We start from the raw sequence: 16,377 nt of genomic DNA, 5'->3' as shown, positions 1-16,377 counted from the left end.
TTAGATCTAGAACTTACTCATCTTTTAACAGGAAGTCTGATGAGCGTCATCTCAATTCCCACTTTTCCCAGCTCCTGGTAATCATTTTTCTACTCTCCATTTCTTTGAGTCTGGCTTTTTAGATTCCATATACAAGCGGTATCATACAGTATTTTGTCTTTCTCTCCCTGATTTATTTCACTTAGCAAGTCCTCTAGGACGATCTATGGTGTTGTAAAGGGCAGAATTCCGTTCTTTCTCATGGCTGAAAAATGTTGCATTGTGTATGTATACCACATACTTAAAATTTACTAAGGGAGTTTTCTTAAAAGTTCTCACTGCAAAAAAGAAATGGTAACTAAGTAACTCGATGGAAGTGTTAGCAAATACTGCTGTGGTGATCATATGGAAATATATGTTTATCAAATAAACACGTTGTACACTTAAAGCTACACAGTGTTATATGTCACTATGTCTAGATAAATTTGGAAGAAAAAAAAATTCAAATTCTTGTTACATTGACATAAGGGTAAGTGAAAGGAGAATGCAAAATAATTACCAAATTTTTCTTCCAGCATATTAAAATGTATATTTTTTTCAGGTTTAAAGTGAAACTAACATATATACATACATACATATATATATGGTTTGCCTATATATGGTTTCCTATACATGGTTTCCATATATATATATGGAATATATATATATTCCAATATATATATATCAAGGATCTTAATTTGCTTTTAAAAATACTCATATGTGGAATTTAAGAAGCAAAACAAATGAGCATGGAGGGAAAAAGAGAAGAAAACCAAGAAACAGGTTTTTAAGTATAGAAAACAAACTGTTAGTTATCAAAGGGGAGGTGAATGGGAGATGGTTTAAATAGGTGATAGGGATTAAGGAGTGTACTTGTTGCGATGAGCACCAGGTGTCTTATAGAAGTGTTGACTTGCTAAATTGTACACCTGAAACTAAATTTACACTATATGTTAACGTACTAGAAATTAAATAAAAACTTGGAAAGAAAAAAGAAAATAAATATTCCTAAAGCCTTCTTGGGATATTCCTTATAGCATTTTTTTTTTCTTTTAAATTGATTCAAATATTGTCTAAGACAAAAGTCCCCATCAGAGGGAGCTGTTTACTTAGATTATCGCCGAAACATTAATTTCCAATTGGTAGGGACCTCCTTGGACCACATAACTCTATACCTTAATTCTTAGAGAGAAATAAAACAAATTAATATTTCACACTGTTACGGTTTTGATACAGAAGAAAATTCTTACTTTTAGGATAGTTGTGATTGTAAGAAGGCTTTCCCCTGAAGACCCAAGTGTTCCTTCTCACTTTTACATTCTAAATTGTGTGGAAAATTTATGAATTAGAAAATCTCAGAGGCAACATATTTTTCCTAGAAGTGTCATGATAGGACAGTTGATGCTCAAAATAGAGTAAATCCTAGATTTCTGCACTTCTCTTTGTTTGTTTGTTTTTTTTAAGATTTTATTTATTTATTCATGAGAGACACAGAGAGAGAGGCAGAGACACAGGCAGAGGGAGAAGCAGGCTCCCTGTGGGGATCCTGATGTGGGATTGATCCCAGGATTCCAGGATCACGACCTGAGGCAAAGGCAAATGTTCAACCACTCAGCCACCCAGGTGCCCCAATTGCACTTCTCTTTGAATAATACATATACTGTCACAGTGTGGGATTTGCTAGGACATGTTTTTGAGCTCTATTGTCCAGAGACCCAATTGTTCATTTCCTTTACACCCCAGATTTTTATACTTTTTATCTGCTCAGAAATTTCATATTATGACAAGTTTTGAGTACAGGAAAGAGTAGCTTTTAATCATGGCCACTTATTTTGAGCAGGGGATAGGCATTAAATGTACTGGTCACACAAGTCATGGATCAGCAGGTCCCTTTTCTGGTTCTTCATTTTTACTCAGATTCCAAGAGGAAAAATAAAGTCAAGCTAGCCAGCTCTTAATCATAGCTTCCATTTGCAGTTTTATATTTGTACTTCGAGATGGGGAGTTTTGTTTTTTATAAAGATGCCCACAAAGAGAATGAGGTGTCTCCTTTAATACCACACACAGTAGTCATGTTTTCTAGCAAGATTTCTAACCTCATTTCATATAATTAATAATCTACTTTTTACCTTGGTCCATTTCCAAATAGTTGCATCTTGAATCCCCTAATTTTGTGAGTATAGAAGTTTCAAAATCATATGTGGTATGTTGGAAAGATCCTAAACATGGACTTTAAATGTAGATCTTTATTATAGATATAGAGAATGAAGAAAGACCTTTAAAAGACCTGTTATAGACTGAATGTTTGTGGCTTCCTCAAATTCCTGTGCTGAAACTCACCCCTTCGTGTGATGGTATTAGGAGGTGAGAACTCTGGTAGATGATTGGGTCATGAAGGTAGAGCCTTCATAAATGGGATCGGTGCCCTTATAAAAGACATATCAGAAAGTTCGCTTTTCTCTTTGATCATGTGAGGACAGAGCAAGAAGACAAGCAGTGTATGAACCAAGAAGAGAGAACTCATCAGAGATGAAAATAAATTTCTCTTGTTTATAAGCCACCAATCCATGGATTTGTTATAGCAGCCCAAACAGGCTAACACATACCTACATGGTCTTTTCCATCCTTCTCCCTTTAGAGTTGGCATTAAGGAAGGCACTTGATGTAATGAGCACTGGATATTACACGCAACTGATGAATCACTAAATTCTACTCCTGAAACTGATAATATAGTGTATGTTAACTAAATTGAATTTAAATAAAAAATAAAAATAAAAATCCATAATTGTGGTAGGCAAAAGTCATTGTTTCGTGTTTGGAGCTATTTCTTATTTTGAGTCATTTCTTCTTTCTCAAATTTACACATTTGGAGAAATTCAATCTGATTACTTTTTTTAATACTAAGAGAATTCTCTCAACATAAGTAAAGAATGATGCCCTTCTCCCCTTTCTTCCTTACTAAGTGTGTATGTAAATACATGCTTTGCATTCTTCAGATGAATAAGAATTCAGAATTCTTCAGGAATGCTCTAATTTTCTCTCCTTGTAGTGTTTCTGTCTGTATTTAATATCAGAGTAAAGCTGGCCTCATAGAATGGATTTGAAAATTTACCCTGTTCTTTAGTTTTATGGGATGGTTGAGAAGGACTGGTGTTAATTCTTCTTTAAGTATTTGGTAGACTTATGCTTGAAGCTTGGATTTTGATTGTTGGGAGGTTTTAGATGATTGAGTTCATCATGATTCCAGTTACAGTTCTGTTCAGAATTTCTGTGTATTCAAGATTTATTTTTGGTAGGTGGTATGTTTCTAGGAATTTATTCATTTCATCTAGATTATCCACTTTTTGGTGTATAAATGTTCATATAATCTTATGATCCTTTTCTTTTTATTTCTGTGGCATCAGTTTTATTGTCTCCTCTTCCATTTCTGATTTACTCGTCTGAGCCTTCTCTCTTTTTTCTTATTTAGACTTGCTAAGGGCTTGCCAATTTTATCTTTTAAAACAGCTGTTGGGGCACCTGGTTGGCTCAGTCGGTTAAGCATCTGCCTTTGGCTCAGGTCATGATTTCAGGGTCCTGGGATCGAGCCCCATGTCAGGCTCCCTGCTCAGTGAGGAGCCTACCTCTCCTTCTCCTTCTGTTGTTCTCCCTACTTGTGCTCTTTCTCTCAAATAAATAAAATTTAAAAAACAGTTCTTATTTTCAGCAATTTTACTATTATTTTCTATTTGATGTATTTCTGCTTAATTTGTTTTCTTTCTAGCTCCTTGAGGTATAAAGGTAGGTTACTGATTTAAGAATCTCTTCTTTTTTTAAAATGTGTTCATCATAATAGATTTGCTTAATATACACGTGTAACTTTAGCACACACTGTCAAGTATTTTCCTATTTGGTCATATACTTAGATACATTATTGGGGCTGTAGTTTTGATTTAAAGAAATATTTCTGACATCTTGCTTTTGTCATTTAAAAAGGCTTTATTGAATACATACATGCATTTTGTGTCTATAACATTTTTAGTTAGAGCTACTTTTTAATACTTTTGTCTTTTAACTTTTGTATCAAAATAAAAAAATGTACTCACCACTTTTATAATACTATAATCTGTACTGTTTTATGTGTTTACCTTTATCAATTTGTTTTAGACTTTCTTAAGCTAACATGACGCTATTTGGTGTCCTTTCTTTTCAGCTGTTCTTATAAGGCAGGCTTAGTTGTGATGAACTCTTCTAGCTTTTTGATCATCTGAGAAAAAATATTTTCTCTCCTCCTTTCAAAAGGATGCTTTTGCTATTTATATAATTCTTGGTTGATGCTTTTTTTTTTCTTTCAGTACATTAAATAAATCATCCCACTCCCTTCTGATCTGCACGATTTTTATTAAAATCCACTGAATTTGCTGAAAAAGCCACTGATATTCTTATGGGGGTTTCATTGTATGGGATAAGTTGCATTTCTTTTGTTGCTTTCAAAATTGTCTTTGTCTTTGACTTTTCAGTAATTTTATTTTTAATGTGTCTTGTTATGGATTTCTTTGAAGTCATCTTTTTGTGCTGGGAGCGGGGACATTTTTTGTTTCCTAGATCTGGATGTTCATTTCCTTCCACTGATTTCAGAGTTTTTAAGCCATTATTTCCTTTGAGAGATCTTTCAGGTCATTTTCCATCTCTTCTTTTGGGATCCCTATAATTCATATATTCCATCTGATACTGTCCAATAATTCTCTTATTTTCTTTACTATTTTTCATTCTTTCTTCTTTTCACTACCTTAATCAATACTTTCAAATCATTTTTTAAAGTTCTATGATCCTTTCTTTTGTGTGAACTAGTCTGCTGTTTTAACCCTCCAGTAATTTTTCAGTTCAGGTATTCTTTTCTTCAGCTACATGATTTCTGCTTGGTATCCTTTAGAGGTTTCTGTCTCTTGCTTGATATTCTCACTTTTTTCATGTATTGTTCCCTGACTGCAGTAAGCATTATTATGGCAGCTATTATGAATTCTATTTCACATAAATGATATATTTCCATTTCTTTAGGGACAGTTTGTGGTGATTTATGTTGTTCTTTTGGGAAATATTTAGACTCTCTGGGCTTGTGTCTGGCCATTAGACAAAATGTTCACCTCTCCTAATCTTCACGGATTAGCCTTGTACTAGAGAAGACCCACACGACAAGCCCGGCCAGATGGTGGGAGCCTCTTACTTTTCTTTTCATTCCATGCCACTTTCTTTGTTCTTTTTTTCTCCATGGCTTCCGGAGTATGTCAGGTCCCATCAGCACCCTAAAACAAGCAAGACCAAAGCCAATTCCTCAGGAAGCCCTGTAATAAGTTGAGTCATTATATACATGATTGGAGGGAAAATGTTTTCTACTGGTAGCTCTGTGCTGAGTCAGTGGGGTATGAGTGGTGGGTAGATGGGTATGGTGAGTTCCAACCCAAAATACTGTTTCTGTTCTCTCTCACCTTGTGTAGCTAAACTATACCATGTTCCATGTCCCTTCACCTTTCTGAGACCTACTGTGCAAAATCTAGTCTTATGGATAGCTTCTAAAAAACTTGAGGCTTTGGATATATGGTATACCACTTTCCTTTTCCAGGTAGTAGCTTGCAACTGGGGAAATTTGTCCCAATTACATGTGGTATGTCAACATAGGTGTTAAGTTTTTTAGTAACTAGACGGAAATGAGACCGCCAAGGCAAGCGAGGGTCCAAGAACAGATTTTATTGCAGGCACCCTCGGGCGAGGTTCCCCGACTCACGGGGGAAAGAGAGTGAGTCGAGGAAGTCGCCCCAAGACAAGGTGGTAGGGGGTTTACATAACGTTGTAAGGCAGAACGGTTTCCTATTGGTTGGCTCATATGCAAAGGAAGGATTGCAATCCAACCAGTCAGAGTGACCCTCACTATGCATAGGAAGGATTGCAATTCGACCAGTCAAAGGTGACTTCCTCCTCTGGGGTTTGAAGGGCATTGGGTTCGGTTGAGGAAGTCCAAAGGAGAGGTGTAAGGGTCTGCTCAAGCTGTCATCCCAAGTGGAGGTGGTGACAGGAACTTCAGCCATTTTGGCGTATCCGCCATCTTGAGGAGTTTCCCTTCCCGCCTGGCCCCAACATTCCGACCTTTTGTTTTATATAATGGTGTTGGGGGCGTCGACTCTGCTCTGGCTACTTCCTGCTGACGGTGGGGCGTCGTTGTAGGGGTAGTCGGATGTGGGCAGGCGAGAGTATGGGTGAAGTAAAAGTTGGTTGACAGATACCCGGGTGAGTTCTTGCAGGCGTTCCTGTAAACATCGAAACAAGCAAGGGGCGACAGAGATGAGAAGAAGGATTAGGCATAGGGGTCCCGCCAAAGGGAGTAGCCATGTTACCCAAGTGTGGGGGTCTAGGCCCCAGAAAGACGAGCCCTGGCGCCTGGTCTGGATTCGGTCTCTGAGTTCTTTAACTTTGGAAGTAACTATACCTGATTGATTAACAAAATAGCAACATTCCTCATTTAAGTACAGACAGGTTCCACCTTTTTCGGCGGTCAAAAGGTCGAGAGCCCGTCGATTTTGCAGGGTAACAGCTGCCAAACTAGTGACCTGAGTCTGTAGGGCCGTGAGGGAGTCAGCGATCCGTTCCATGTCATCGTTCAGAGCTTGGGAAAGTTTATAATAAAAGTCTATGGAAGTTCCCATTCCCGCCACTCCTGTAGCGACCCCAGTAGTTATTCCTGCTCCTATCAGAAAGGGGAGAAAGGCAGCCCTTTTTCTCCAGTATTGGAGAAATAGTGTGGACTGGAGCTGGGAATCGGAGTAAATGTTGGTTGAGGGAGACAGGAGGATAAACGTGCAGTCTAGGGAATCATTAGCAGTTAAACAACGGTAAGTGCCCTGGGGGCATGAGAGAAATATTCCCGAGGGGGCGCAGTATGGAAGAGAGGAATTAGTAATGTTGGCAGCTGCAGGAGTGAGAGAGTTAGAGGAATTAATGATCGGTATATTCCCCCCAATAGGTCCAATATGGACTGTCTGATTGGTGATCGTGGAGTTGGGGAGCGTCCAATTAGTTGGGAGAGGGATTCCTACGATATTAGAGAGTGTAGAGAAGGGAAAACAGATCCAGCAGTTGCTGTCCCCGGTTTTGGAGAAATTTCGCCATAAGTTATAGCTGGAATTTAGGAGGGCTGTCGTTAGCTGCTCGGTGGTGGGAACTTTCTTGATGTCATCAAGGGAAATACTCTTATAGGTCAACTGGTTTGAGGTCTGGAGTTGGTGGATGACCCTCTGTCGGGTCTGCTCCTGGCCAGCCTGGTCTTGGACTCCCCCCCCATCAGAGAGGCCCACATGGCTTAGATAAGTCCAGCATACTTTACCAGTCTTGGGGTACCGGCTGCAAGGGGATCGGCTGGTTTGAGAAAGTTCAGACATCCAAAAGGTTCCTTCGGCATGTCTTGAAGTACAGGTGATGGGTGTCTTCCCTGAGTAACAAGTTCTGGGCATGTGGGTATAAGATGAAAAGTAGCGCGAGGTACCGCTGCCTTTCATGCAATCACATTCTACCGCTTGGATCGGGGGGCTCAGGAGAAGTATGAGAAGGAGCCCTAGCCAGGCGGAGTTTGGTGGGTCCCACCATCTGGGAGGTCCATTCGATACCTGTGGGTGCCCGTTTAAGGTTGTTGATGTGCACCCATGCCGTATGTCCCAGCAATTTTGCCGCGGTTGGGGTGGTGAGGATGACCGTGTGAGGTCCAGTCCATCGGGTCTGCAGGGAGCCTGGCTGCAGATTTCTGAGAAGGACCTGGTCCCCTGGGGATAAGTCTCGTGGAGAGGCTTCCTCGGAGGCATTGTCGGTCGGGGCCGGAATGACAGCATCAGCATGGGCTCTCAAGAGGGCCCGGAGGAGGGTAAGGTAAGGCAGATAGGATAAAAGAGGTGGAGGAATGGCCGGGAGGTTGTGGTTGATAAGGAAGGGCCGACCATACAGTAACTCAAAGGGACTCAAACCTGATGGTCCTCGGGGGGACGCCCGGAGTCTGGTGAGAGCTATAGGTAACAGTGTGGGCCACGACAGGCGAGTCTCCAGGGTAAGTTTAGTGAGTTGAGCCTTAAGTAGCCCGTTGGCCCTTTCCACCTTACCCGAAGACTGAGGGTGGTAGGGGATGTGCAGCTTCCAGGTAATGTTGAGGCTCTCGGCCACCTGTTGGGTCACACTGGAGATAAATGCCGGCCCGTTGTCTGACTGTAGGGTCCGGGGTAACCCAAACCTCGGGATGATGTGCTCAATGAGGATTGTGGCCACCACATCTGCAGTCTCTCTGGCTGTGGGGTATGCCTCAATCCATCCTGTAAAAGTATCAACCAAAGTCAGTAGATAACGAAAGGCTTTATGGCGGGGCATGTGAGTGAAGTCCAGCTGCCAGTCTTCACCGGGCTGATGGCCTCGGAGCTGATGGTTAGGCCCTGGCCTGCGGATTCCTCCCTGTGCATTTACGGCCGAGCAGGTTTTACAAGCCCTATGGACAGCCTCAATCACCTTAGGTAGGGATGGATAGTAAAACAGGGGCTGGAGAAACTGGTTCAGTGCCCTTGGGCCAGTATGGAGAGATTGGTGGATATCAGTAATTAGGGTATGGGCCAGGTTTTCTGGGAGGGCAATCTTCCCTCGGATGTAAATCCATCCTTTACTTTCTGCCTTTCCTCCCAGGGCCTGGAGGGCTTGAGTTTCCTTTATAGAGTAGAAAGGTCGATGAGGGGTATTAAGGAAGAGGATGGGAGATATTGGGTTACTTAAGGCCGTTTCCCTGGCCACTGAGTCGGCCTTATTATTTCCTATGGAGACCATGTCTTTAGAAGTCTGATGGCCCCTACAGTGAATGATTGCAACCTCAGTGGGCAGACTAAGGGCCTCAAGCAATTTGGCAATGAGAGGTCCATTTACTATAGGCGTCCCCTTGGTGGTTAAAAATCCCCGCTCCTGCCAGAGGACGGAATGAGTATGAACGATGAGATAGGCATATTTTGAGTCGGTGTAGATGGTGACTCGTTGTCCCTTAGATAGATGTAGAGCCCTGGTGAGAGCTATAAGTTCAGCCCTTTGGGAAGTAGTCCCAATTGGGAGGGGGACTGTCTCCACTACCGTCTCTGGGGTGACTACAGCATAGGCGGCGTGTCTCCGACCATCCGCAGCCAGGAAGGAGCTGCCATCTACAAAGAGTATACGGTCAGGGTTGGATAATGGCTGATCAGAGAGTCCAGGGTGGGGAGGGGTGAGATCCTCTATGAGCTGCGGGCAGGAGTGAGTGGGTTCAGAGGTAGGCGAAGGTGTAGGCAACAGAGTTGCAGGATTTAAGCGGGGAGAGGTAGAGAGGGAGATTTGAGGGTTTTCGATGAATAGCAGATGGAAGAGTTGGAGACGAGAGGGGGTTAGGTGGGCCAGGGATCGGTGGCTAAGAAGATCCCCAAGTCGATGGGGGGAGTAAACCACGAGGGGTTGTCCCAAAGTCAATTTGAGAGCCTCCTTAGTTAAGGAGGCAGCAGCTGCGAGCGCCCTAAGGCAGGGCTGCCATCCGCGGGCGGTGCTGTCTAGCTGCTTAGATAGATAGGCTATAATCCGGTAAGTAGGTCCAACCGGTTGGGCCAAAAGGCCAGTAGCTGAACCCGACCGCTCCTCAGTGTAAAGGTGGAATGGTTTTGAAGGGTCAGGCAAAGTTAGTATCGGCCCAGCGGTGAGACAGTCTCTTAACTTGGAAAACAGGCGGCGGACCGAAGAGGGATCAGTGAGAGGACCCTGGGGAGTGTCCTTTGCCGCTTGGTATAAGGGGCGGGCCAAAATAGAAAAGTTTGGAATCCAGTGTCTAAAGAAGCCAGCCAACCCGAGGAAGGAAAGTATTTCATCTGCCGTCTGAGGGGGTTGGAGCTCTCGTAGGAGGCGGATACGGTCTCCGGTAAGAGATTTAGAGGTGGGGGTCAGGTGGATTCCCAGATAAGTGACCGAAGGGGTGCAGAGTTGTGCCTTAGAGGGTGTGACCCGATACCCTTTGCTCCCTAGGAAGTTAAGTAGGGAGGTGGTGTCATCCTGGGAGATGGTGAGGGCAGGGCTGCAGAGGAGGAGGTCGTCTACATATTGTAGTAAGGTACTAGCCTTAAGGAGGCATTGTTGTAAATCCGCAGCCAAGGCCTGACCAAAAATATGGGGGCTGTCCCGGAACCCCTGGGGTAGGACAGTCCAGGTTAATTGTCCAGAGGTATGTGTGTCTGGGTCTTCCCAGGTGAAGGCGAAAAGAAAGTAGGAATCGGGGTGTAGGGGAATAGTAAAAAAGGCATCCTTCAGGTCCAACACCGTAAAGTGAGTGGTGCTTGGAGGGATATGGGATAGCAGGGTATAAGGGTTAGGAACCACTGGATGGAGAGGGACTATTGCCTCATTAATGAGTCGGAGGTCCTGAACCAATCGATAAGCTCCGGAGGGTTTACGGACCGGCAGGATGGGGGAGTTACAGGGAGAGCTTATGGGAATCAGAAGTCCCTGACGCTTTAGTCGTTCTATGATCGGTTTGAGGCCGAGGCGATGGAGGAGGGAGATAGGGAACTGGGGTCTAGAGGGGAACTTGGAACCGTCCTTGAGTTTTATTTTGACGGGAGGGTGGTGGGAGGCCACTACAGGTTCCGAGGTATCCCATACTTGGGGGTTCACGAAGGGTAATTGATCCGGGGTAGGAGTAGATGGAGTGGAGAGATATAGGATGAGACGAGCTGAGGGTGAGGAGGGAGGAGAGGGGGACAAATGAATAGTTGCCCCTAGCTTTTGGAGGATATCCCTACCCAGCAGGGGCACTGGGCATGAGGGAATCACCAGGAATGAGTGAGAGAAGGGGAACCCATCCAGGCTACAAGTAAGGGGAGGTGTGGCCCTAGGAGTGGAGGAGTTCCCGTCGATCCCCATAACAGCGACTGGTGAGGGTGGAGTAGGTCCCGCGTAGGAAGGCAGAACAGAATAGGTAGCCCCGGTATCCAGCAGAAAGGAGATGGACTTACCCGCTACCTGGAGCATGACCCTGGGCTCGGCCTGGGTGAGAGGGGCGGCCGAGGCTGGGCTCCGTCAGTCGTCCTCCAACCCGAGCAGTTGGAAGGCTGGACTCACCGTCTCGGGTCTTCCCCCGCGCTGAGGCGCCGAGGATTCCCTGAGGCTAGGGCAGTCGGATTTCCAGTGGCCCATCAAATGGCAGAGAGGGCATGGTCGGGTTGGTGCCCTCGGGGTGGGGCACTGCCGGGCCCAATGGCCTTCAGCCCCGCCTTTGAAGCAGGCCCCCGAGGGGTGCGGGTGGGTCCCCCTCTCTGCTGGCTCCTGGAGCCGCGGCCGCAGGGCTGCTACCAAGGCCTGGGTTTGTAGCTGAACCTTCTGCTGGAGTCTGGCCTGTCGCTTCAGCTCTGCGGCTTCCTCACGGGAGTTAAAGACCTTAAATGCCATTCTCACTAGGTCAGAAATGGGGGTCTGAGGGCCTTCCTCGACTTTCTTTAATTTTTTGCGGATATCTGGGGCTGACCGAGAGATAAAATGTGTGGCTAGAACCGTGGCCCCCGCGGGACAGGCCGGGTCCAAGCGAGTGTACTGAATTAATGCCTCGGTCAGCCGGTTAAGGAATATAGCCGGGTTTTCGTCAGGGGCCTGTATGATTTCTCTGATCTTGTCATAATTTACGGCCTTATTGGAGGCCGCCCGCATGCCAGCGATGAGACATCGGACCATGTGGTCGCGGCGCCGGCGGCCATCTTGACCGTCTTGGTAATCCCGGCCTGGCTCTACGGCGGAGACCGCCTGAGCACCGACCGCCATTGTGGCGTCGGTAAGGTGGACCTGATCAGCGTGTCCCCGGGCAGCAGCCTGGATACGTTCCCTCTCCTCAGTGGTGAGGGTGGTGGTCTGGATGACATGTAAGTCATGCCAGGTTAGGTCATAGGCCTGCGCCAAGTATTGGAATTCCTTGAGGTAGTTGTCGGGATTGGCCGAAAAGGAACCTAAGCGTTTTTCTATTTGGGATAGGTCTTGTAGAGAAAAGGGCGCATGGACTCGGACAACCCCTTCAGCCCCTGCAACCTCCCTCAAGGGGCAGACCAGGTCCGGGGAAGAGTTTTTGGATCTGGTACGGGCAGAGATAGGAGGAGAAGGGAGGGGGCTGGAAGGTGGTTGAGGTTCTGGGGCTGGGAGGAGAGGAACGGTTGGAGAGGGTATGCTCGAGGCTGGGCCTGGGCCTGGAGTTTCGGAGATTGAGGAAGGAGTCGGGGACACAGGTTGTTGGGGAGCGGGTTGGTAGGGAGGAGGAGACAGGTGTGGGGCCCTTACAGGGGGCCTGGAGAGATCTTCAGGAGGCTCCACGAGGGGGGATGGAGGGGCCAAGTTGGAGTCTCTAGAGGTGGAGTGGGGAAGAGTCGGCGGGGGAGAGCGGGCTAGGAGTACCTGAGAGGTTGAGCAGCTAGAGCAGAGTTCTGGTCTGGAGCGCAGGGTCCAGAAAGCCTGGACATAGGGCACCTCAGACCATTTTGCCTTGGCGTCTACAGAGATTATCAAGGTCCGTAAGTATCTGATAATCAGGGATCCCTGGGTGGCGCAGCGGTTTGGCGCCTGCCTTTGGCCCAGGGCGCGATCCTGGAGACCCGGGATCGAATCCCACGTCAGGCTCCCGGTGCATGGAGCCTGCTTCTCCCTCTGCCTGTGTCTCTGCCTCCCTCTCTCTCTCTGTGTGACTATCATAAATAAATAAAAATTAAAAAAAAAAAAAAGTATCTGATAATCAAAAGTGCCTTCAGGTGGCCATTGCGCTTGGTTATTCAGCCGATATTGAGGCCAAGCGACGGTACAGTAATGGATAAGGCGTCGCCTTCGTAAGTCCTGGTCTAACTCCAGAGTTCGGAGATTAGCCAGTAGGCATCCTAAAGGCGTTTTGGAATCGAATTTGGACTGGGAGGTTCCCATGGCTCCTTCCCGTATCAGCTCAAGACTTGGAGGAGGGCATCCCCTCGACTGTGAATTGAGCTGCTGCTTACAGAAGTGGTCACCGTGGAGTAAGGACGTCTCCTTTACTCCCCGGAACCGCGGAGCCACCAGGTGGCGGAGGAGGGTTTGCCCTGACGCGGCCGCGATTAGGACAGGGCGCCCCGGGAGAGGGTCGGAAACCAGGGAACACTCACCGCAAGGAGTCCGGTGACCCCAGCAGAGAGAGAGAGCGGAGTTCCAGTCCGACGGAAGAGGAGAGAGCCTCCGTGCTGTTGCAGGGGCTCGATCTCCTCCCGGGTTTCGGCACCAAATGTTAAGTTTTTTAGTAACTAGACGGAAATGAGACCGCCAAGGCAAGCGAGGGTCCAAGAACAGATTTTATTGCAGGCACCCTCGGGCGAGGTTCCCCGACTCACGGGGGAAAGAGAGTGAGTCGAGGAAGTCGCCCCAAGACAAGGTGGTAGGGGGTTTACATAACGTTGTAAGGCAGAACGGTTTCCTATTGGTTGGCTCATATGCAAAGGAAGGATTGCAATCCAACCAGTCAGAGTGACCCTCACTATGCATAGGAAGGATTGCAATTCGACCAGTCAAAGGTGACTTCCTCCTCTGGGGTTTGAAGGGCATTGGGTTCGGTTGAGGAAGTCCAAAGGAGAGGTGTAAGGGTCTGCTCAAGCTGTCATCCCAAGTGGAGGTGGTGACAGGAACTTCAGCCATTTTGGCGTATCCGCCATCTTGAGGAGTTTCCCTTCCCGCCTGGCCCCAACAATAGGTATTATAACAAGAGGGTATCTTGAATTTCCCTAACAGCTTCAATATGTCTGGTTTCATGCATGAACTGGGTGCAAGACCTTCTTAGCTAGTTTCTAGATTTCATATGAAGGGAATCTGTACACAAATTGTTTTTGAATCAGAAAAAGAGGTATTAAGGCTTCCTCTTCCACCATCTTGCAGAATGGGAAAAGGGAGTTTATTTTTGGCTCTTCCTTGAGAGGATATAAAATCCCTACAGTGAAGAGAAAACTTGAGAAAATTATTGAGTCCCTGAGGAACTGAAGATAGATTATGGTCCAGGGTGTTTATAGAAACCCACAGTTTCTGATTATACTTAGAAATTTTCCTTGGGGAAGACACTGAGCAAGATTTTGCCTTGTTTACAACTGAGTACATTATATAATTACACTCACATTAAATATTCTGTGACTTACCAAGCGGCAAAAATGATTATAATAAAGACTGGTTTTGTCTGCTGAGGGTACTAAAAGTCATAATCAGAAACTATGATCTATAGTTCTAAAAGATATCTAAAAGGGCATATCAGCAAATAAGCAGGGCTGCATTCTCTTTGAATGAAAGGAACCAAATCCTCAGAGCCTGAAATTGCCCTTCCATGACAATGGGTAATGACAATGATAATGAAGACCAGTGTTTTCTGGCCTAAAGTGGGTGAGTTTCTGAATTTCATTTTTATTCATGTCTTCCTTTTTTGAGATTGAAATCTGAGGATCTAAATTTGCCACTTTCTCAGTTTCACACTGAGACCCAAGTGAAATTGACAGAAAAATCTGCCAGGAGTAAGGGATGTTTAGAGATATTGTAGGGGGTGGTCAAAGAATGCATTCTGTTGATAAATTCCCTCTCCATGGGCAAGACTCTTGCTATTCCAGATTTGTGGCTTTTACTCTGTGACATGGGGCAGTAACTTCTTGTATACTGGCCCTTTAGTTTTGGATCAGAAACAATCTACTTGGTTTCCACCACACCAAGTCCAATCTGCATTAGAGGCCAGCTCCAAGTTTCAGTTTTATTGGTGAAGAGAGGGCTCAAGTAAATGAAAATGATTGAAGAAAGAAGGATAATTATGTCCTGGTGCAAACTTCTCACTTATCTTTTGTTTTTTTCCAACAGGTGTTTATATTTGGAAGCATTTCCCTTCACTCTATAGGCTAAGCTTTGAAGCTCTTTGTTACTTAGCTTACAAAAACTAATAAAGGGAAGTCTGAGTCACTCAGTATCATGATAATGGTAAATGAGTCTATGGGGTCCAGGTTGGGCTAGTCTCAGACCTTTCCTGTGTATACACCACACTTAGGAGAGGAGAGATGGTGGGAAAAGCTGGGTTTTTCTCTGTGTAACTTTTTTCTTTTGTGCTCACAGATCCCATTAGAGAAGAATGGCTCTCAGAAATGCTTCTTTTGTGACTGAATTCATTCTGGCAGGCCTCACAGACCTACCAGATCTCCAGCTCCCCCTTTTCTGCTTGTTTCTACTCATGTATGTGGTCACTGTGTTGGGAAATTTGGGCTTGATCATTCTCATCAGGCTGAATTCACACCTCCACACCCCCATGTACTTTTTCCTCTTCAATTTGTCCTGCATAGACCTCTGTTATTCTTCTGTGTTTACACCCAAAATGCTGATTAACTTCACATCCAAGAAGAATATTATTTCCTACAGGGGGTGCATGACCCAACTTTACTTTTTTTGTTTTTTTGCTATTTCTGAATGCTATGTGCTGACATCCATGGCCTATGATCGCTATGTGGCCATCTGTAACCCACTTTTGTATAATGTTGTCATGTCTTCTAAAGTGTGTTTCAGTCTTATGCTTGGTTCATATTTGATGGCATTTTTAGGTGCCATGGCTCACACGGGATACATGGTGAGACTGACCTTCTGTAATGCAAACACCATCAACCATTATTTTTGTGACATCCTCCCTCTATTCCAGCTCTCCTGCACCAGCACGTATGTGAATGAGCTGGTGGTTTTCATTGTGGGGAGCATCGACATCATTATGCCCTGTGTCACCATCTTTGTGTCTTATGGTTTCATCCTTTCCAGCATCCTGCGCATCAGCTCCACTGAAGGCAGGTCCAAAGCTTTCAGCACTTGCAGTTCCCACATAATTGCTGTTTCCTTGTTTTTTGGATCATGTGCATTTATGTATCTTAAACCATCTTCTGCTGGGTCTATGGATGAGGGGAAAATCTCTTCTATCTTTTACACCAACACAGTTCCCTTGATGAACCCTTTAATTTACACCTTGAGAAACAAAGATGTTAAGCTTGCCTTGAGGAAAATCCTGAGTAGGAGACAGTTTTAATCAGAAACAATGTCTTTCTATGCAGTTAGTTACACAACAGGGAGCTTGTAGGTGTTTAATGAAATATTTTTAGTGGTAGTCTCTTCACCTATTTTTTTCTGAACATGGTAAAGGAGATTTGAGTCTTCTCTCTATAATTTACTTACGGTCTTTATATCTAGGTATTTTTTTCATTATTTAACAATGTCTTCACTTTTTTCCTGTTTAGCAACAGGAATGTATTATTTGAGTTTTTAAAATTTTTCATTTTGAACTTGTTTTTTTCGCTAGAAAAAGATGAA

The 16,377-nt window shown here is 45.0% G+C and overlaps 3 protein-coding genes across 3 annotated transcripts; 1 reads left to right on the top strand and 2 right to left on the bottom strand.

The window, feature by feature from the left end:
- Positions 1 to 6,146: 6,146 nt before the first annotated feature.
- LOC140626081 (syncytin-1-like) lies at positions 6,147 to 7,499 on the bottom strand. Its single transcript, XM_072813694.1, has one exon. The coding sequence runs from the start codon at positions 7,497 to 7,499 to the stop codon at positions 6,147 to 6,149; it is 1,353 nt and encodes a 450-aa protein (XP_072669795.1).
- Positions 7,500 to 8,203: 704 nt separating this feature from the next.
- LOC140631158 (uncharacterized) lies at positions 8,204 to 11,975 on the bottom strand. The gene is made up of 2 exons (XM_072822480.1): positions 11,034 to 11,975; positions 8,204 to 8,342 (listed from the first exon to the last, which is right to left on the bottom strand). The coding sequence occupies exon 1, from the start codon at positions 11,830 to 11,832 to the stop codon at positions 11,098 to 11,100; it is 735 nt and encodes a 244-aa protein (XP_072678581.1). The 5' UTR covers positions 11,833 to 11,975; the 3' UTR covers positions 8,204 to 8,342; positions 11,034 to 11,097.
- On the top strand, positions 11,109 to 16,096 carry LOC140631159 (olfactory receptor 8B8-like). Its single transcript, XM_072822481.1, has 2 exons — positions 11,109 to 11,117; positions 15,158 to 16,096. Exon 2 carries the CDS (start codon positions 15,164 to 15,166, stop codon positions 16,094 to 16,096), a length of 933 nt encoding a protein of 310 aa, XP_072678582.1. The 5' UTR covers positions 11,109 to 11,117; positions 15,158 to 15,163.
- Positions 16,097 to 16,377: the final 281 nt, after the last annotated feature.

This window comes from Canis lupus, chromosome 3 (assembly GCF_048164855.1).
Source record: "Canis lupus baileyi chromosome 3, mCanLup2.hap1, whole genome shotgun sequence".
NCBI lineage: Eukaryota > Metazoa > Chordata > Mammalia > Carnivora > Canidae > Canis > Canis lupus.
This window is presented reverse-complemented; position numbering and strand designations above follow the sequence as displayed.

Bases quoted from the DNA above. Each gene is read 5' to 3' on its own strand.
- LOC140626081 (XM_072813694.1), bottom strand. From the start codon at position 7,499: ATGCCCAGAACTTGTTACTCAGGGAAGACACCCATCACCTGTACTTCA.
- LOC140631158 (XM_072822480.1), bottom strand. From the start codon at position 11,832: ATGGCGGTCGGTGCTCAGGCGGTCTCCGCCGTAGAGCCAGGCCGGGAT.
- LOC140631159 (XM_072822481.1), top strand. From the start codon at position 15,164: ATGGCTCTCAGAAATGCTTCTTTTGTGACTGAATTCATTCTGGCAGGC.